The sequence below is a fragment of the Pelobates fuscus genome, chromosome 9, assembly GCF_036172605.1.
Source record: "Pelobates fuscus isolate aPelFus1 chromosome 9, aPelFus1.pri, whole genome shotgun sequence".
Classification (NCBI taxonomy): Eukaryota; Metazoa; Chordata; class Amphibia; order Anura; family Pelobatidae; genus Pelobates; species Pelobates fuscus.
In genome coordinates this window covers 8,725,327-8,747,684 of record NC_086325.1, presented here as the reverse complement: position 1 = coordinate 8,747,684, position 22,358 = coordinate 8,725,327, and the positions used below count along the sequence as shown (strand labels likewise).

The 22,358-nt window shown below is 47.3% G+C and overlaps 1 protein-coding gene across 1 annotated transcript in view; it reads left to right on the top strand.

Moving 5' to 3' along the window:
* The first annotated feature begins 491 nt into the window (after window positions 1-491).
* The window catches only part of LTBP4 (latent transforming growth factor beta binding protein 4), a 197,227-nt gene continuing 175,360 nt past the window's right edge, over window positions 492-22,358 (top strand). Inside the window, exon 1 of the mRNA XM_063431084.1 lies at window positions 492-1,065. Coding sequence (XP_063287154.1) covers window positions 755-1,065 — 311 coding nt within the window. The 5' untranslated portion in view covers window positions 492-754. The remainder of the gene's footprint in view (window positions 1,066-22,358) is intronic.

The window sequence follows — 22,358 nt, the reverse complement described above, 5'->3', positions numbered from 1 at the left end:
AATTTTACGACTCTCTGTGAGAGAATGAAATGGCGATACTGTCGATAATTGGGTTTATTCGATAGTAAATAATGAATTCTCTCATTCACTATAGTCTCAGCATGGCTGGTTTAACCGAAATCGTATTATTCCGTTTCTATTTGCTGCGACTCACTGCTTAGTGAGTAATCCCCAGAGAGGTACAGATAGTGGGCATACAGTGTTTATAATAAAATATAAACAGTTTGTACATTTTGTTTTATTTATAAATTGATACATTTAGTCTAACCCAGGCTTACTGACATACTCCATACTACTCTACACACTAGTCACACCTTCCTGGACACCTGTAGCTGTGAGTGCCCCCTGCATGGTGGGGCAGGGCTGGAGGGGGAGAGCAGAGAGGGGCTGAGGGGAGAGCAGGCTTCTATTGGCGAAGGGGAGAGAGAATGACTATAAGGGGGAGTGAGAATAGAAGGGAATTCTCACACATCTCACAAGTGGGAATTAACTTTGGACTTGCAGACGGGGAGACTACACACTGTCCTCATTCACTCATACTCCCTGCTTCAGCTTTTTTTATTTTCTGAATTAGTTTCTGATCCTATCCTTTGTCCCCTATATAGCACTCCATGCACCCTATCACACACTCACTCCCTCTCGCACCCACTCACACACACTCACTCAATCCCTCTCACACTCACTCACTCACTCACTCCCTCTCACACTCACTCTTCACAAAGTACCAGTCCAGATGTGCTAGGAGTTGAGTTTGATGAGACACACAATGATGGTCCTGAGTATGAGTGTTCTCCTAAGTATGAGTGTAGGTGTTTTCCTGTGCCTGGCTGGGGCCATAGATCTCCCAAAGTCTAAAATCCTGGATGGGCACACAGCTGGAAAACATGGGAAAAGACTTTCAGTTCCCAAACACAACACAACCCTCACACTGGCCAGCACTGGGCACCAGCAAACTGGCATCCCTAGCACAGACCGGCTCTCTGCCATGGGCCACAGACAGCAAGAACTGAACATTTCAACCAAAAGAATCGAGAAGAAGAGACCTCGCCCAGGAGAAAAAATAAGGTACAAATCCTGGTATTAGAGAATGGATCAGACAGTAAATTAATATCTCTGTATTAGGAGGGGTGAGAGTTACATGTCCTGATGTCTGTGTATTAGGAGGAGGTGAGAGGTAGGTGTCCTGATGTCTGTGTATTAGGAGGGGGTGAGAGGTAGGTGTCCTGATGTCTGTGTATTAGGAGGAGGTGAGAGGTAGGTGTCCTGATGTCTGTATTAGGAGGGGAGAGGTAGGTGTCCTGATGTCTGTGTATTAGGAGGAGGTGAGAGGTAGGTGTCCTGATGTCTGTATTAGGAGGGGAGAGGTAGGTGTCCTGATGTCTGTGTATTAGGAGGGGAGAGGTAGGTGTCCTGATGTCTGTGTATTAGGAGGAGGTGAGAGGTAGGTGTCCTGATGTCTGTGTATTAGGAGGAAGTGAGAGGTAGGTATCCTGATGTCTGTGTATTAGGAGGAGGTGAGAGGTAGGTGTCCTGATGTCTGTATTAGGAGGGGAGAGGTAGGTGTCCTGATGTCTGTGTATTAGGAGGAGGTGAGAGGTAGGTGTCCTGATGTCTGTGTATTAGGAGGAGGTGAGAGGTAGGTGTCCTGATGTCTGTATTAGGAGGGGGTGAGAGGTAGGTGTCCTGATGTCTGTATTAGGAGGGGATGAGAGGTAGGTGTCCTGATGTCTGTGTATTAGGAGGGGATGAGAGGTAGGTGTCCTGATGTCTGTGTATTAGGAGGGGGTGAGAGGTAGGTGTCCTGATATCTGTATTAGGAGGGGATGAGAGGTAGGTGTCCTGATGTCTGTGTATTAGGAGGAGGTGAGAGGTAGGTGTCCTGATGTCTGTGTATTAGGAGGAGGTGAGAGGTAGGTGTCCTGATGTCGGTGTATTAGGAGGAGGTGAGAGGTAGGTGTCCTGATGTCTGTGTATTAGGAGGAGGTGAGAGGTAGGTGTCCTGATGTCTGTGTATTAGGAGGGGGTGAGAGGTAGGTGTCCTGATGTCTGTGTATTAGGAGGAGGTGAGAGGTAGGTGTCCTGATGTCTGTGTATTAGGAGGAGGTGAGAGGTAGGTGTCCTGATGTCTGTGTATTAGGAGGAGGTGAGAGGTAGGTGTCCTGATGTCTGTGTATTAGGAGGAGGTGAGAGGTAGGTGTCCTGATGTCTGTGTATTAGGAGGAGGTGAGAGGTAGGTGACCTGATGTCTGTGTATTAGGAGGAGGTGAGAGGTAGGTGTCCTGATGTCTGTGTATTAGGAGGAGGTGAGAGGTTCGTGTTCTGGTGTCTGTGTATTAGGAGGTGAGAGGTAGGTGTCCTGATGTCTGTGTATTAGGAGGGGGTGAGAGGTAGGTGTCCTGATGTCTGTGTATTAGGAGGAGGTGAGAGGTAGGTGTCCTGATGTCTGTGTATTAGGAGGTGAGAGGTAGGTGTCCTGATGTCTGTGTATTAGGAGGAGGTGAGAGGTAGGTGTCCTGATGTCTGTGTATTAGGAGGAGGTGAGAGGTAGGTGTCCTGATGTCTGTGTATTAGGAGGAGGTGAGAGGTAGGTGTCCTGATGTCTGTGTATTAGGAGGAGGTGAGAGGTAGGTGTCCTGATGTCTGTGTATTAGGAGGAGGTGAGAGGTAGGTGTCCTGATGTCTGTGTATTAGGAGGAGGTGAGAGGTAGGTGTCCTGATGTCTGTGTATTAGGAGGAGGTGAGAGGTAGGTGACCTGATGTCTGTGTATTAGGAGGAGGTGAGAGGTAGGTGTCCTGATGTCTGTGTATTAGGAGGAGGTGAGAGGTTCGTGTTCTGGTGTCTGTGTATTAGGAGGAGGTGAGAGGTTTGTGTTCTGGTGTCTGTGTATTAGGAGGTGAGAGGTAGGTGTCCTGATGTCTGTGTATTAGGAGGGGGTGAGAGGTAGGTGTCCTGATGTCTGTGTATTAGGAGGAGGTGAGAGGTAGGTGTCCTGATGTCTGTGTATTAGGAGGGGGTGAGAGGTAGGTGTCCTGATGTCTGTATTAGGAGGGGATGAGAGGTAGGTGTCCTGATGTCTGTGTATTAGGAGGAGGTGAGAGGTACGTGTCCTGATGTCGGTGTATTAGGAGGAGGTGAGAGGTAGGTGTCCTGATGTCGGTGTATTAGGAGGAGGTGAGAGGTAGGTGTCCTGATGTCGGTGTATTAGGAGGAGGTGAGAGGTAGGTGTCCTGATGTCTGTGTATTAGGAGGGGGTGAGAGGTAGGTGTCCTGATGTCTGTGTATTAGGAGGAGGTGAGAGGTAGGTGTCCTGATGTCTGTGTATTAGGAGGAGGTGAGAGGTAGGTGTCCTGATGTCTGTGTATTAGGAGGAGGTGAGAGGTAGGTGTCCTGATGTCTGTGTATTAGGAGGAGGTGACAGGTAGGTGTCCTGATGTCTGTGTATTAGGAGGAGGTGAGAGGTAGGTGACCTGATGTCTGTGTATTAGGAGGAGGTGAGAGGTAGGTGTCCTGATGTCTGTGTATTAGGAGGAGGTGAGAGGTTCGTGTTCTGGTGTCTGTGTATTAGGAGGAGGTGAGAGGTAGGTGTCCTGATGTCTGTGTATTAGGAGGAGGTGAGAGGTAGGTGTCCTGATGTCTGTGTATTAGGAGGGGGTGAGAGGTAGGTGTCCTGATGTCTGTGTATTAGGAGGAGGTGAGAGGTAGGTGTCCTGATGTCTGTGTTTTAGGAGGAGGTGAGAGGTACGTGTCCTGATGTCTGTGTATTAGGAGGAGGTGAGAGGTACGTGTCTTGATGTCTGTGTATTAGGAGGAGGTGAGAGGTAGGTGTCCTGATGTCTGTGTATTAGGAGGAGGTGAGAGGTACGTGTCCTGATGTCTGTTTATTAGGAGGTGAGAGGTAGGTGTCCTGATGTCTGTTTATTAGGAGGTGAGAGGTAGGTGTCCTGATGTCTGTGTATTAGGAGGAGGTGAGAGGTAGGTGTCCTGATGTCTGTGTATTAGGAGGTGAGAGGTAGGTGTCCTGATGTCTGTGTATCAGCATTTGGTGGGGTACTAGGCAAGACTTATTTAGAGATGAAATTGATGGGGAACCTGACTGAGCATTGGATCCAGATCAGAAAACTTGTACAATTATTTATATAGCGCCAACATGTTCTACAGCGCTGTACAGGTAAACAAGACAAACATTTAATTCCCACAAAACACATTTTGTAAAGACCAATACAACGAAACACGGATGTGTAACCTTGGCTGGTACCATGTGCCAATATGTGCATCATAGTAGCCACATGCATGTTTGCAGGAGTTGGAGAGTTGCCGTCGTAGAAGGTTGTGTGAATTGTGATAACTGCGAGTCTGTGTAAAGGTCTCCATTATAAGCAGTGGTACTATTATTGATTTAACACTGAGGGCCATTTTATCACACGATTCCCCAATTGTGACAATAAATAAAAGCTAATCAGCCCATCGTATCAGCCCGTTCCTTATCTTTAATCTTGTTTGGAGTGCGGAGTGTCTCTCTTGCATGTTTAAACTCTTCCATGGGGTATAAGTAAGATTTTATTGCCAGAATCCTGCCAGCCATCCCAGAATATTTCAGCGCTGTCTCACGTTCTGTGTATCTATATACAATCTCTTGGCCAGGAGTGTGTGTGTTTATACGGCCGTGTGACATCGTAACACCCAATCACAGTAACAGTTTATAAAAATCCTCAGTTAAATACACGGAGAGAGCTATTCTGGGCTCTCACTGACAGAGTGTCAGAGCTCAGATAACAGCGACGATGTTGGCCGTCCATGACTGTATTAACCCCACACCAGGGCTTGACAAATTTGCTTGGAATCTAGGAGCCAGCTAAATCAACAACAAAAATCTAATTCTGAAAGGCACACTATAGTCACCAGAACCTCTACAGCTTAATGTAGTTGTTCTGAAGTCTATATCCCGTCCCTGAACACTTTTCAATATAAACATTGACTTTTCAGACAAAAGGCCGTGTTTACATTGCTGCCTGGTGACACCTCTTGCGGCAGTCACTCAGACGGCCTCTAGAGGTGCTTCCTGGGTCAGTGCTTGACAATGTGCAGCACCTACGTTAATGTACCCCATAGGGATGCAGAGCAGAGTGATTACAGCTCCCTTGCCGCGTCAGTAAGTCAGCCGCCTGCCTCCTACAGCTCTTCATGAGCTGCGTGCCCGCCTCCTTTCTTTCCTCCCTCCCTTCCTTAGCCGCCCACCTCCCTCCATACCTGCCTTAGCAATACAGGAGACGGCCTCCCCCTCTCTCTGTCAGCCGCCTGCCGGCCTCAGCCCTCCGTGATCCGACTGCCCGCCTCTGCTGTCCGGCAGCCGGTCACTTCGGGGGTTGGACCGGAAAAACCCCAGACGCCAGGTCAAATTTCCTGGCCACCACAGCGACCTGGCGCCTGGGATTTGTCGAGCCCTGCCCCACACCATCTATATTAACCCTAATCCATGGTATATTAACCACCACACCAGGCTGCATTAACCACCACACCAGGCTGCATTAACCACCACACCAGGCTGCATTAACCACCACACCAGGCTGCATTAACCACCACACCAGGCTGCATTAACCACCACACCAGGCTGCATTAACCACCACACCAGGCTGCATTAACCACCACACCAGGCTGCATTAACCACCACACCAGGCTGCATTAACCACCACACCAGGCTGCATTAACCACCACACCAGGCTGCATTAACCACCACACCTGCTGTATTAACCACCAAACCAGGCTGCATTAAACCCCAAACCAGGCTGCATTAACCACCACACCAGGCTGCATTAACCACCACACCAGGCTGTATTAACCACCACACCAGGCTGTATTAAACCCCAAACCACGCTGCATTAACCACCACACCAGGCTGCATTAACCACCACACCAGGCTGCATTAACCACCACACCAGGCTGCATTAACCACCACACCAGGCTGTATTAACCACCACACCTGCTGTATTAACCACCACACCAGGCTGTATTAAACCCCAAACCACGCTGCATTAACCACCACACCACGCTGCATTAACCACCACACCACGCTGCATTAACCACCACACCACGCTGTATTAACCACCACACCACGCTGCATTAACCACCACACCAGGCTGCATTAACCACCACACCACGCTGTATTAACCACCACACCACGCTGTATTAACCACCACACCACGCTGTATTAACCACCACACCACGCTGTATTAACCACCACACCACGCTGTATTAACCACCACACCACGCTGTATTAACCACCACACCAGGCTGTATTAACCACCACACCAGGCTGTATTAACCACCACACCAGGCTGTATTAACCACCACACCTGCTGTATTAAACCCCAAACCACGCTGTATTAACCACCACACCAGGCTGCATTAACCACCACACCAGGCTGCATTAACCACCACACCACGCTGTATTAACCACCACACCACGCTGTATTAACCACCACACCAGGCTGCATTAACCACCACACCTGCTGTATTAACCACCACACCAGGCTGTATTAAACCCCAAACCACGCTGTATTAACCACCACACCAGGCTGCATTAACCACCACACCACGCTGCATTAACCACCACACCAGGCTGCATTAACCACCACACCAGGCTGCATTAACCACCACACCAGGCTGTATTAACCACCACACCAGGCTGTATTAACCACCACACCAGGCTGTATTAACCACCACACCAGGCTGTATTAACCACCACACCTGCTGTATTAAACCCCAAACCACGCTGTATTAAACCCCACACCACGCTGTATTAATCACCACACCAGTCATCAAAGCTTGACTAGAATCACTGAGGACTTCCTACACCTTGGACCAGGCTGCAGCGCTGTCCTTCCAGGAAGGTGTCTCAGGCCATTATCAACAGATATTGCACTTGTGACTCTCAGGCCTATCTGTTAGTTAACTTATCCCAGGATTTAGGGCCCAATCCGGCCAGCCAACAGGTCCAAAGAAACTGTTACTGGCATCCCTGAACAAACCCCACAGGACACACAGTCCCCAATAGAAATAACACACAGTGCTTTATTGTCACTCAGGACTAAGCTCTATCCACATTACATTACACTTAGGGCGACACACTCAATCTCATACATATAACCAAATCATATGGGGAAACATACAGGAACCCATAATAACACAACCACATACTTATAAAGGGGCGGGTAAGACAATGACAAACATGAAACATGTCCCTGCCTGCAGAAACCATAATATGCAAATTACACAAATATGCAAATAAATGAGCCTTACTATTCAGGAAGTGCGTTAAGCTGTTTAAAGATCTTAACAACCAACAAGTGGCGCTGCAGAGGCTCCACTGCCGAATCCACCTGGTTGGTAAACCGCATCAGTATGAGATCACACAAAATATTTAACACAGAATCCACACGGTGCACCTATAATTGCACAGGGTGACCAAAACATAGGAGTCATCTGGGGAGACCTGCTAAGGGTCCATCTTATGGTCCCAGTGATGGTGATTACCGTCACAGCTATATTAAACATAGGAGTCATCTGGGGAGACCTGCTAAGGGTCCATCTTATGGTCCCAGTGATGGTGATTACCGTCACAGCTATATTAAACATAGGAGTTATCTGGGGAGACCTGCTAAGCGTCCATCTTATGGTCCTAGTGATCGTGATTACCGTCACAGCTATATTAAACATAGGAGTTATCTGGGGAGACCTGCTAAGCGTCCATCTTATGGTCCTAGTGATCGTGATTACCGTCACACCTATATTAAACATAGGAGTTATCTGGGGAGACCTGCTAAGCATTCATCTTATGGTCCCAGTGATGGTGATTATCGTCACAGCTATATTAAACATAGGAGTCATCTGGGGAGACCTGCTAAGGGTCCATCTTATGGTCCCAGTGATGGTTATTACCGTCACACCTATATTAAACATAGGAGTTATCTGGGGAGACCTGCTAAGCATTCATCTTATGGTCCCAGTGATGGTGATTATCGTCACAGCTATATTAAACATAGGAGTCATCTGGGGAGACCTGCTAAGCGTCCATCTTATGGTCCCAGTGATGGTGATTATCGTCACAGCTATATTAAACATAGGAGTCATCTGGGGAGACCTGCTAAGCATTCATCTTATGGTCCCAGGGATGGTGATTATCGTCACACCTATATTAAACATAGGAGTTATCTGGGGAGACCTGCTAAGCATTCATCTTATGGTCCCAGTGATGGTGATTATCGTCACAGCTATATTAAACATAGGAGTCATCTGGGGAGACCTGCTAAGGGTCCATCTTATGGTCCCAGTGATGGTTATTACCGTCACACCTATATTAAACATAGGAGTTATCTGGGGAGACCTGCTAAGCATTCATCTTATGGTCCCAGTGATGGTGATTATCGTCACAGCTATATTAAACATAGGAGTCATCTGGGGAGACCTGCTAAGGGTCCATCTTATGGTCCCAGTGATGGTGATTATCGTCACAGCTATATTAAACATAGGAGTTATCTGGGGAGACCTGCTAAGCATTCATCTTATGGTCCCAGTGATGGTGATTATCGTCACAGCTATATTAAACATAGGAGTTATCTGGGGAGACCTGCTAAGCGTCCATCGTATGGTCCCAGTGATGGTGATTATCGTCACAGCTATATTAAACATAGGAGTCATCTGGGGAGACCTGCTAAGGGTCCATCTTATGGTCCCAGTGATGGTCATTACCGTCACACCTATATTAAACATAGGAGTTATCTGGGGAGACCTGCTAAGCGTCCATCTTATGGTCCTAGTGATGGTGATTACAGTCACAGCTATATTAAACATAGGAGTTATCTGGGGAGACCTGCTAAGCGTCCATCTTATGGTCCCAGGGATGGTGATTATCGTCACACCTATATTAAACATAGGAGTTATCTGGGGCGACCTGCTAAGCGTCCATCTTATGCTCCCAGTGATGGTGATTACCGTCACAGCTATATTAAACATAGGAGTTATCTGGGGCGACCTGCTAAGCGTCCATCTTATGCTCCCAGTGATGGTGATTACCGTCAGAGCTATATTAAACATAGGAGTTATCTGGGGCGACCTGCTAAGGATTCATCTTATGGTCCTAGTGATGGTGATTACCGTCACACCTATATTAAACATAGGAGTTATCTGGGGAGACCTGCTAAGCGTCCATCTTATGGTCCTAGTGATGGTGATTACAGTCACAGCTATATTAAACATAGGAGTTATCTGGGGAGACCTGCTAAGCGTCCATCTTATGGTCCCAGTGATGGTGATTACCGTCACAGCTATATTAAACATAGGAGTCATCTGGGGAGACCTGCTAAGCGTCCATCTTATGCTCCCAGTGATGGTGATTACCGTCACAGCTATACATTCCGTTCGGCTACTCTGGCCTTAAATGTGAAAATCCCTTTGAATTCTCACTTTTGTGAATAGCCTTGTGTGTAATTACCTCCATGTGGGTGCATTACAGTGCTGCTGTCACAGATTATGGAATTGGAGGTGTTATCTCTCTCTCAATGTTAGAGGACTCAGGGATAGTAATGAAAGGTTTCAAAAAGCAGACCCGGGGGTTTTCAGGACCTCACTGGGGCTCAAGCCTGGGTCAGCAACAAATGAGCCATATATTATTATTATTATTTTATTATTTATATAGCGCCATCAGATTCTGTAGCGCTGTACAATGGGTCACAATTTTATTACAGTCTAGGCAGCGTGCAGGTGTCAGGGCAGGGAGAAAATGGTAAATCGGAGGTACTAAAGGGTTAATTCACTCCACTGTTAGTTATGAAGAATTAACTGGGAAAATACATATTTCAGAGCAAATATAAAAAAAAATCGGACAATTGGAGATTTCTTTCAAATTTATCTACTTTCATGGTTATTTGCTATATTAGGACTGTTAGAAGCTAACCGGAAAATGTGTAATTTTAGACCAAAATACTCCAGCGTACTACACTAGTATAATCGCCCATTTGTCTGTGTTAAAATTAAATTTGAAAGTCCCTGGTAAATTCTCAAATAAACCATTATGTCCCCCTGGGATCTGGTTGTAAGATGCTGCGGGTTTTACATAAAAAAAAATATGGACCTGGTGCAGAGTTTAAAAGTCTCAACCCATGCATAGCGTCTGTTCTTCACGATGAACGATGAGTTAAGGCCGGCAGTGCCCAAGGACTGGACGCACCACCAAACTAAATAGGTTTCTTTGATGTTCTGTCCTTGAACTTTCAACATAATTTCACAGAAGTTCAAGGCTCACCATAAGAGGGCTACAGTTCACCAAGTCGCAGACACATCAAATGTTGGGGCGTTAAGACTTTTACACTGAAGACATTTAGTAATTAATTAGAGATTTATCTAGCTGGCCTTCCAGAAAGCTAAGTAAATCTCATAAAATCTACCAGTTGTCTCAGATCCCTAGAAGTGGTTCCACATTTTGTCTCAGCTGACAGTTTCTGGGTGGGATAAGGACCAAACCTTCAGGTTTTATTGGCAATAAAGTGGCGACTCTACCACACGGCAGCTGGATAAATAACAACGTTTATGCCAATTAGTCATTTAAAGGCGACCTTTAAAACACAGCTGTCATTTCTTAGACCTGTGTCTGTTTCACATTATCAAAAATAAGAGTTGGTTTTCGGTTAAATGTTGACCGAATGACCCCACGCGACAATGCTCTACCTGACGCAGACCGTGTAACGTGGAAATCTGAAACACATTGATCCTTTTCTACAACTTTGTTTCTATATATATTTATATGAAAAAAGTAGGTTTCATGGCAAAAAATATTTTCTTTTAGGATTAAAAAAAGTAAATTATAAGAAAATCTAGAAGATATATTTATTTATTTTTTGGTCTTTACATCCAGACCTGTTTAGACATGGTATATCATGGGTTTTATCATCAAATGAAACCCTCTTTGCTGATTCTGTACATTTTTCCAAAATGATTGTTGCTATTCTACAAAATCTATAAGGGGGTTGTAGTATACACTAAATTGGGAACTGGTGAGAATTGGCCAAGAAATAGCCAATTTTTAGGTTAAAATAAAGGCTGGGGGAAGGGGTGTTTGGAAGCCATACTAGATGGTCACAGAATAGTGGAGCTCCAGCCAGAAACTGCTTTTAAATCAACTTTAAGAGGGATAATACCCTACTTCCAGACATTCCTGTACTGGACCCACGTTTGGTACTCACTGGACTTTGGAGTGAATTCCGGGTCTCCTCACTTAAGCAGCTCAACGATTGCGGCCTGCAATCACTCAAGACCTGTGGGCTCTTGGCGGGAGAAGCGGTCGATCTCTCCGTCTGAGGCGGCCAGGCTCTCTTAGTTGATCGGAGCCCCGTACTCCCCCCTCCTTTGGACCGGGGGGGGGGGATATCCCAGTCCCCACTGGGTCACTCTTGTGGCTTAATCTACGACAGACCAACAGTACTGGCGAGTTGGAGGGTAGTGGCCTACCTCTTGAGATGGCCTCCATGCTGGGATCTTATGCCTTCCCTCAGCCCTAAAACGTGCTGTCCCATCGACACTTCCGACCACAACCGTACATTTTTATTGTATCATGTGCGCCTGGGAAAATGTCATTGCCTATATGTTTATTTCATTCTGCATGCAAAAATAAAGAATTTAAATAAATAAATAAAAGCTGGGACATTGCTGCATGGAGAATTTTTCAAGTTTGGTTATTTTGGCACAAAATTTGCCTTTTTTCCCGAAAGATCACAGTTTATTGAATAAACCCCCCACAGGCGATATTTTATGGACAGAACAGGTTAATTAAGAAATAAAAGAGTTTCCATGCATTCCAGTCAAGTTAAGTTGTTCTGTGGAAAGACAGTGAGATATTTATTTTTTTCCTTTCATCGAACACAGCACGTTTCCTAATCTGACACGCGGTTTAATTAGCAGGGCTTAGCAACCTGGCACAGCCACCGTCTCCTGCCGACTGATAGCCCGTTATAACGCAGGCTGTCTAATCCGATTAAACCTGCAGAGATCGCGTGCCACGTAACGCAATAATTGACACGGCATTGCAGAACAAATGGCCGTCATTTATAATGAGATGAGAGAAATTGGGATTGTTATAGGGAGGGTTATATGGAGTGAGTCTTATATGGAGTAACAGAATGAGTTATACTAATGTTATATGGAGTAATAGGAGGAGTTATATGGAGTAATAGGAGGAGTTATAGGGAGGGTTATATGGAGTAATAGGAGGGATTATAGGGAGGGTTATATGGAGTAATAGGAGGAGTTATAGGGAGGGTTATATGGAGTAATAGGAGGAGTTATAGGGAGGGTTATATGGAGTAATAGAAGGAGTTATATTGAGGGTTATATGGAGTAATAGGAGGGGTTATAGGGAGGGTTATATTGAGTAATAGGAGGAGTTATAGGGAGGGTTATATGGAGTAATAGGAGGAGTTATAGGGAGGGTTATATGGAGTAATAGGAGGGGTTATAGGGAGGGTTATATTGAGTAATAGGAGGAGTTATAGGGAGGGTTATATGGAGTAATAGGAGGAGTTCTAGGGAGGTTATATGGAGTAATAGGAGGAGTTATATTGAGGGTTATATGGAGTAATAGGAGGAGTTATAGGGAGGGTTATATTGAGTAATAGTAGGAGTAATAGGGAGGGTTATATTGAGTAATAGTATGAGTAATAGGGAGGGTTATATGGAGTAATAGGAGGAGTTATAGGGAGGGTTATATGGAGTAATAGAAGGAGTTATAGGGAGGGTTATATGGAGTAATAGGAGCAGTCATAGGGAGGGTTATATTGAGTAATAGGAGGAGTAATAGGGGGGTTATATGGAGTAATAGGAGGAGTTATAGGGAGGGTTATATGAAGTAATAGGAGGAGTTATAGGGAGGGTTATATGGAGTAATAGGGAGGGTTATATGGAGTAATAGGAGGAGTTATAGGGAGGGTTATATGGAGTAATAGGAGGAGTTATAGGGAGGGTTATATAGAGTAATAGGAGGGGTTATAGGGAGGTTATATGGAGTAATAGGAGGGGTTATAGGGAGGGTTATATGGAGTAATAGGAGCAGTTATAGGGAGGGTTATATGGAGTAATAGGAGGGGTTATAGGGAGGGTTATATGGAGTAATAGGAGGAGTTATAGGGAGGGTTATATAGAGTAATATGAGGGGTTATAGGGAGGGTTATATGGAGTAATAGGAGGAGTTATAGAGAGGTTATATTGAGTAATAGGAGGGGTTATAGGGGGGTTATATGGAGTAATAGGAGGAGTTATAGGGAGGGTTATATGGAGTAATAGGAGGAGTTATAGAGAGGTTATATGGAGTAATAGGAGGGGTTATAGGGAGGGTTATATGGAGTAATAGGAGGAGTTATAGGGAGGGTTATATGGAGTAATAGGAGGAGTTATAGGGAGGGTTATATGGAGTAATAGGAGGAGTTATAGGGAGGGTTATATAGAGTAATATGAGGGGTTATAGGGAGGGTTATATGGAGTAATAGGATGAGTTATAGGGAGGGTTATATGGAGTAATAGGAGGAGTAATAGGGGGATATAGGGAGGGTTATATGGAGTAATAGGAGGAGTTATAGAGAGGTTATATGGAGTAATAGGAGGAGTTATAGGGAGGTTATATGGAGTAATAGGAGGGGTTATAGGGAGGGTTATATGGAGTAATAGGAGGAGTTATAGAGAGGTTATATGGAGTAATAGGAGGAGTTATAGGGAGGGTTATATGGAGTAATAGGAGGAGTTATAGGGAGGGTTATATGGTGTAGTAGGAGGAGTAATAGGGAGGGTTATATGAAGTAATATTTAATGTAAATATTTTTTCATATATTTAAAAAAGTAAAATTAAGTAGCATTGTAAACATTATATAAATATGCTTAAAATAACCTGTTTTGTATATATTTGTCCAATTTCCAGCGTTTGTAGTATTTGCTTCAGGCAAACCTTTTAATCTGTGCCAATAACCTGATCCCCCAGCTGTGATTTCCTCTCCATATGTCCGTCTTGCGCCATTTACGTTTCTCAGCATTTGCTTCTCTTAACTATTTCAGACCAAAAGTGGCAAATGGAAAGCGTGATAGCCTGTCAAAGTGTTAATTTAATGGAAAATAATCAAATCCGCTATTTTAACGAATAACTATAACATTTCTGCTTTTCCTAATTTTGTGGTTTATTTACCCCAGTAAATATTGAAATCAATGAATAAAATAAGATTTTTTTCAAGCCATTAATTAATATAATCTCAAATATCCAGAGACGCAATTCCTTTTAGGGTTGTGTCTGGGGTGCGAGGCTAGGGCAAGGCTATAACGAGAAATTTAATAGACTTCACAATCTATTGTTAAACATTTTAGTATATGACAGGATCCCAGATGTAGCGGAGAGCCGATCTTGCACAGCTATTCTCCACTAGAGATTCCAGTGAGGCTCAGGAACAAGGTGATGTTAAGTCCATGGGCAAGGTTTCCAGCAGGTAAAGTAATACAGCAATATCCCCATCGCAATCCCAATAACTGGACGACACACAGTTTCAGGAGTAGACTGACAAGCTTTATTCCACAGTTCCTTATAAAGCCCTCTCCCATGCAAGGGAGGAGGTTCTATCACTTAAGACATTATCCAATCTCTAAGTAGTAACCTCCCACAGATCTCCTCCCCTCCTCTAGCATCATAATCCCCTTATTGTGTACACAGTTTTCCCCGAGTTTTGGATGTACCCTAAATACTTGGGGTACATCCACAAATCCAACATCCCCAGATAGCTCTATTCTGGGGGACCAACATACTTAAAAATTAGCCCATTCGGATGAATGGTTCGTGAGATATGGGGTTCCAAAGATTTGACCGACCGCATGGGTAAAGTATCCGAAAACAGTTCCATGCATTTTGGCCCTGCGGTCGGTCACAAACAAGGGAATGAAAACAGGCGAATTGCCTGTGTTATAGAGCCTGGAGAGGGTTTGAATGAATTCCCTTGTTTGTGGGGTTCTTTCTACCGAACGGCGGGTCATTCGGTAGTTTCCATACGAATTTCTGGAAGTATGGAGGTCTCAGCGGTGTTTGCCTAGTCAAGTGTCCGATTTTAGTTCCAGACACTCGACGGCAAAACACCGCTGTTCGGTAGTTTAAGATGGCCGCCGCCACGTGTTTGTTTCCCGAATGGCGGCCACCCAGAGGACAAAGACCACACTGCACTGATTGCCAATTACCTGTTTGCAACATTGTTGCAAACGGTAATTGGAGGCACACTCATTCCTGGGTGGTCTGGTTGTTCGGTAGTTTCATTCCCTTGTTTTATTTGAATGATTCTACCGAACAACTAGAGGAATACAATTCTTTACATACATTTAACTGTCATTATACCCGGATACCATGCTTTCTATACATGTACATACACATTAAACCAGCCATATGACCAAATACACTTATTCTCATACATGTCATGGGACAGCCCGGTACCAATCCGCTACACTGCTCCCCCTTGCCCACAAGCCGGCATACACAGTCTGATCCAACACGGATCGGCTTGGGGATGTCCGGGGGCTCACGGATCATTTCTCTAAGTCAGTTTGTCTTGACAACCCGTCAGCATTTCCATTCTGCTTACCCGGCCGGTACTGGATATTAAAGTCAAAAGGCTGTAGCGCCAAACTCCAGCGCAGCAGCCTGGCGTTGTCTCCAGCCACCCGGTTCAGCCAGACTAACGGGTTGTGATCCGTGAGCAAGGAAAAGGGCTGTCCATATAAATAGGGTTGTAGCTTCTTTAGGGCCCACACCACAGCCAGGCATTCCTTTTCGATGGCGGCGTAGCTTACTTCTCGAGGTAACAGTTTGCGACTGATGTAAGCCACTGGATGTTCCCCGCCATCGGCCCCGACTTGACTCAGTACTGCCCCCAATCCAAACATAGAAGCGTCTGTGTGAACAAGAAAACGTTTAGTTGGATTGGGAGCTGCCAAGACAGGGGCATTTATCAGTGCATTTTTCAATTGTTGGAATGCCTGCTCACACTCCGGGGTCCAGTTTACTTGGCGGGGAAGGTTCTTACGGGTCAGGTCAGTGAGGGGTTTGGCCAGGGCGCTATAATTGGGAACAAACTTCCGGTAATACCCTGCTGTCCCTAGAAACGCTAAAACCTGGGTCTTAGTCCTAGGGGTGGGCCACTGGGCTACAGCCTCTACTTTGGCGGGTTCGGGTTTTTGTTTACCGCACCCTACTCTATGTCCCAGGTATTGTACCTCAGCCATGCCGATACTACACTTGGCCGGCTTTAAGGTCAGACCTGCTTCCCTTATCCTATCTAGTACAGCTCCGATGTGAGCTAAGTGTTCCTGCCACGTATTGCTAAAAATAGCAATATCGTCCAGGTAGGCACATGTATAGTCCTGGAATCCATCTAGGAGTCGATCCACCATCCTTTGGAAGGTGGCTGGGGCGTTTTTCATCCCAAATGGCATGACCTTAAACTGGTACAAGCCAAATGGGGTGACAAAGGCCGACTTCGGGATGGCGTCTGGGGCCAGGGGGATTTGCCAATACCCTTTACACAAGTCAATAGTGGTGAGGTATTGGCCCCTGGCCATTCTGTCCAGTAACTCGTCTATCCGGGGCATCGGATAGGCGTCAGATACAGTCTTCTCGTTCAATCTCCTATAGTCCACGCAGAAGCGGGTCGTACCGTCTCGCTTTGGTACGAGGACTACAGGAGATGCCCAAGGACTGTCTGAGGGTTCAATCACCCCCAGTTGGAGCATTTCGTCGATCTCCTTACGCATGTTTGCCCGTACCGCTTCTGGAATGCGGTATGGCGTCTGGCGCATGGGTAGTTGCCCTGGGGTCTCGACCCGGTGAGTTGCCAGAGGCGTGTATCCAGGTACATTAGAGAACGTGTCGCGTTTCTCTTCCAATAGTTGCTGTACCTCGATCCGCTCCTGTGGGCTCAGCCGATCTCCCAGCGTAACCTCCCCTAAATCTCCGGACAGCTGCCCATCCCCCAGCAAATCGGGGAGGGGTAAGCTGTCAAACTCTTCCGTGTTAGGGGCACAGATGGCGGTTACCTCCTCAGTACGCTCGTGGTAGGGCTTCAGCATGTTCACATGGAGCATGCGTCGCCCCCCAGTCCCTGTGCAGGGGCCGATAATATAGGTGGTATCGCATCTTTGCTCCACCACCTTATATGGGCCCTGCCAGGCGGCCTGTAACTTATCATGTCGGACAGGTTTTAAAATTAGTACCTTCTGCCCGACCTGAAAGCTACGGTCCCTGGCTCCCCGATCATACCATGTACGCTGGCGGGTCTGGGCCTCCTGAAGGTTTTCCCGTACCGTCTTGGTCAACGCTTCTAGGCGGTCCCGAAAGGCCAACACATATGGTAGGATGGGAGTGCCATCTGTGCTCCGGTCTCCCTCCCAATGCTCTCTAATAAGATCCAATGGGCCTCGGACCCTCCTTCCAAACAATAATTCAAACGGGGAGAACCCTGTGGACTCCTGCGGCACCTCCCGGTATGCAAATAGGAGGTGCGGCAGGAATCGTTCCCAGTCCTTGTGGGTCTCTGCGAAGGTTCGGAGCATCTGCTTCAAGGTACCATTGAATCGTTCGCAGAGCCCGTCCGTCTGGGGGTGGTAAGGGGCGCTGATAATAGGCTTAATGCCACAGATCCTCCAGAGGTGTTGGGTGAATTCTGCGGTAAACTGGGTACCCTGATCCGAGATAATCTCCCTGGGTAATCCCATCCGGGAGAATATCCGCATGAGGGCATCCGCGACCGTCTCAGCGTGGATGTTGGTCAGAGCCACTGCTTCTGGATACCTGGTGGCATAATCTACGACCGTTAAAATATACCGTTTTCCTGACGGGCTAACTTTATTGAGGGGGCCTATCAGATCCACCGCTATTCGGCTAAAAGGTTCCTCTATTATGGGTAAGGGGTGAAGTTTAGCCTTCCTGCGATCCCCCCTTTTTCCCACTCTCTGGCAGGTATCGCAAGTCGTGCAATATCTGCGTACTTCCTGGCTAATCCCTGGCCAGAAGAAACTCTGGGTTAGTCTGTACCTGGTGCGACTAACCCCTAGATGTCCGGATAGCGGAATATCATGCGCTATCCGGAGTAATTCAGCCCGGTACCGCTGTGGTACCACTAATTGTCTCCTCGCTATCGGGTCTAACCCCGTAATCTGTTTGGTTGTTTCCCTGTATAAAAGTTGTTTATCCCAGATAAACTTCTCTCCCTCCGACCCGGGGGAACTCGTGCCAACCTTGTCCCTATACACCTGAAGCGTGGGGTCTGTTGCGACTTCAGCTACAAATTCATTAGGTGGAGCCCAGGGGACACATTCTAGAGGGGGGGTAGGGTTGCTTACCTGGACCTCCGGCAGTGTGTTGTGGTCCTGGGTGCGGGCCTGTTGTCGGGTGACTACAGGGTTGACCTCTCCTGTGGTGGGTGACTGGGGCTCAAAAGCAGAAGTGAGCCTCCCCAGATCGTTCCCCAATAAAACCTCCGCCGGTAAATGTGGCATCAACCCCACCTCCACTTCCCCTGCCCCCGCTCCCCAATGTAAATGTACCCTTGCTGTAGGTAGCCGGTACACTGCTCCCCCAGCTACCCGGACGGCAACAGTTTTGTTCAGTTTTGCCTGATCTGAAATCAGGTGGCTCTGTACCAAAGTGATGGTGGCTCCCGAATCTCGTAATCCCCGGACTGCTGTACCATTCAGATATACCGTCTGTCGATGGTGCCGTAGATTATCCACATTGGCCTGGACCGGATCTGCCTCGTGCAGTACCTCCCATTGTTCCACAGTAGTAATGGGGACTGCGGAACCATATGGGGTGGTGACTAGGTCCTGGTAGTGGTGGGCTGCGGCCGCCCTGGGTGGAGGTGGGCCTGGACGAATCCAGGTGGAACGGTCCCGTAGCTGTGGGCATTCCCTTTTATAATGTCCCCACTTCTGGCAGTGATGACAGGGGCCAGCGGTGGGTTGTCGGAACCGGGGCTGTGCAGCGGGTGGTGGAGGTGGTGGTAGCGGTCTCGGTGGAGCTGGGGTGTAGTTGTTTCCCCCGAATGTTTTAAAGGTTGCTTTTGGAGCTGCAGGTTTTTGTGACCTGCGTGCATCCAGGTAGTCATCCGCTTTCCTAGCCGCCTCGGTAAGGGAAGTAGGGTTTCTGTCCCTTACCCATTCCTGGACCTCATTGGTTACTCCCTCATAGAACTGCTCCATCAGCAACATTTGTATTACATCCTCCATAGAACGTGCCTTGCTAGCTTGCACCCACCCGAGCGCTGCCCCCTGTAATCGGCATGCCCACTCTGCGTGCGAGTCCTTCTCTGTTTTCTTTAGATCCCGGAACCTCCGCCGGTATGCCTCGGGTGTTATAGCATACCTGGCGAGTATAATTTCTTTCACTTTACTGTAATTCCTTATTTCGTCATTAGGTACAGTCCGATATGCCTCTGCTGCCCTCCCGGTTAACCTTCCGGCCAAAATAGGTACCCAGTCCTCTGCGTTAATTTTATGCAGTGCACACAGTCTTTCAAAGTCTTGCAGGAAAGCGTCTATATCTTCCTCTGCCTCCACATATGTTTTAAAAGCCTTGTATGGTATTTTAGGCTTACCTTCCTGTGGCACATTAATTGCAGAGCTTTGTTCTGGTGCCTGTGTCCTTAGGATGAATTCTTGTACCTCGGCCATTGTCCTGGTAACAATTTCTGTTGGGGGGTTTTCCCCATAAAAGGATAGCCTGAACTGAACCTGCCTCTGGAATTCCGATCCTTGTGGTGTTCCTCCCGGCTCCCTCTGTGCCGGAACTGAATCGCCCTCCATTCTGTACTCTGCCATGAGTTCTGTAACAAGTACTGCTTTCTTCTTATTGCTGGCTTGTATACCCCTTGCCTCTAGGAGGTCCTTTAGCGTGGAGCGTTTTAGCGCAGAAAAATCAATCTCCATCCGTACTCCATTTACGCTTGTTCCTCTGTGAGTTTGGATCCCAGCGCTGCCAACCAATGTAGCGGAGAGCCGATCTTGCACAGCTATTCTCCACTAGAGATTCCAGTGAGGCTCAGGAACAAGGTGATGTTAAGTCCATGGGCAAGGTTTCCAGCAGGTAAAGTAATACAGCAATATCCCCATCGCAATCCCAATAACTGGACGACACACAGTTTCAGGAGTAGACTGACAAGCTTTATTCCACAGTTCCTTATAAAGCCCTCTCCCATGCAAGGGAGGAGGTTCTATCACTTAAGACATTATCCAATCTCTAAGTAGTAACCTCCCACAGATCTTCTCCCCTCCTCTAGCATCATAATCCCCTTATTGTGTACACAGTTTTCCCCGAGTTTTGGATGTACCCTAAATACTTGGGGTACATCCACAAATCCAACATCCCCAGATAGCTCTATTCTGGGGGACCAACATACTTAAAAATTAGCCCATTCGGATGAATGGTTCGTGAGATATGGGGTTCCAAAGATTTGACCGACCGCATGGGTAAAGTATCCGAAAACAGTTCCATGCATTTTGGCCCTGCGGTCGGTCACAAACAAGGGAATGAAAACAGGCGAATTGCCTGTGTTATAGAGCCTGGAGAGGGTTTGAATGAATTCCCTTGTTTGTGGGGTTCTTTCTACCGAACGGCGGGTCATTCGGTAGTTTCCATACGAATTTCTGGAAGTATGGAGGTCTCAGCGGTGTTTGCCTAGTCAAGTGTCCGATTTTAGTTCCAGACACTCGACGGCAAAACACCGCTGTTCGGTAGTTTAAGATGGCCGCCGCCACGTGTTTGTTTCCCGAATGGCGGCCACCCAGAGGACAAAGACCACACTGCACTGATTGCCAATTACCTGTTTGCAACATTGTTGCAAACGGTAATTGGAGGCACACTCATTCCTGGGTGGTCTGGTTGTTCGGTAGTTTCATTCCCTTGTTTTATTTGAATGATTCTACCGAACAACTAGAGGAATACAATTCTTTACATACATTTAACTGTCATTATACCCGGATACCATGCTTTCTATACATGTACATACACATTAAACCAGCCATATGACCAAATACACTTATTCTCATACATGTCATGGGACAGCCCGGTACCAATCCGCTACACCAGACATCCCAAGTCTCCTGGCAGATCCCAGACATCCCAAGTCTCCCAGTAGGTCCCAGACATCCCAAGTCTCCTGGTAAGTCTCAGACATCCCAAGTCTCCCGGTAGGTCTCAGACATCCCAAGTCTCCCGCTAGATCCCAGACATCCCAAGTCTCCCGGTAGGTCTCAGACATCCCAAGTCTCCCGCTAGATCCCAGACATCCCAAGTCTCCTGGTAAGTCTCAGACATCCCAAGTCTCCCGGTAGGTCTCAGACATCCCAAGTCTCCCGCTAGATCCCAGACATCCCAAGTCTCCCGGTAGGTCCCAGACATCCCAAGTCTCCCGGTAGGTCCCAGACATCCCAAGTCTCCCGGTAGGTCTTAGACATTCCAAGTTTCCCGGTATATGCCAGACATCCCAAGTCTCCAGGTAGGTCCCAGATATCCCAAGTCTCCTGATAGGTCTCAGACATCCCAAGTCTCCCGGTAGGTCTCAGACATCCCAGGTCTCCCGGTAGGTACCAGACATCTCAAGTCCCCCGGTGGGTCCCAGACATCCCAAGTCTCCCGGTAGGTCTCAGACATCCCAAGTCTCCCGGTAGGTCCCAGACAACCCAAGTCTCCCGGTAGGTCCCAGACATCCCAAGTCTCCCGGTAGGTCTTAGACATTCCAGGTTGTCCGGTAGGTCCCAGATATCCCAAGTCTCCCGGAAGGTCCCAGATATCCCAAGTCTCCCGGTAGGTCTCAGACATCCCAGGTCTCCCGGTAGGTCCCAGACATCCCAAGTCTCCCGGTAGGTCTCAGACATCCCAAGTCTCCCGGTAGGTCCCAGACATCCCAAGTCTCCCGGAAGGTCTCAGACATCCCAAGTCTCCCGGTAGCTCTTAGACATTCCAAGTTTCCCGGTATATGCCAGACATCCCAAGTCTCCAGGTAGGTCCCAGATATCCCAAGTCTCCCGGTAGGTCTCAGATATCCCAAGTCTCCCGGTAGGTCTTAGACATTCCAAGTTGTCCGGTAGGTCCCAGATATCCCAAGTCTCCCGGAAGGTCCCAGATATCCCAAGTCTCCCGGTAGGTCTCAGACATCCCAGGTCTCCCGGTAGGTCCCAGACATCCCAAGTCTCCCGGTAGGTCTCAGACATCCCAAGTTGTCCGGTAGGTCCCAGATATCCCAAGTCTCCCGGAAGGTCCCAGATATCCCAAGTCTCCCGGTAGGTCTCAGACATCCCAGGT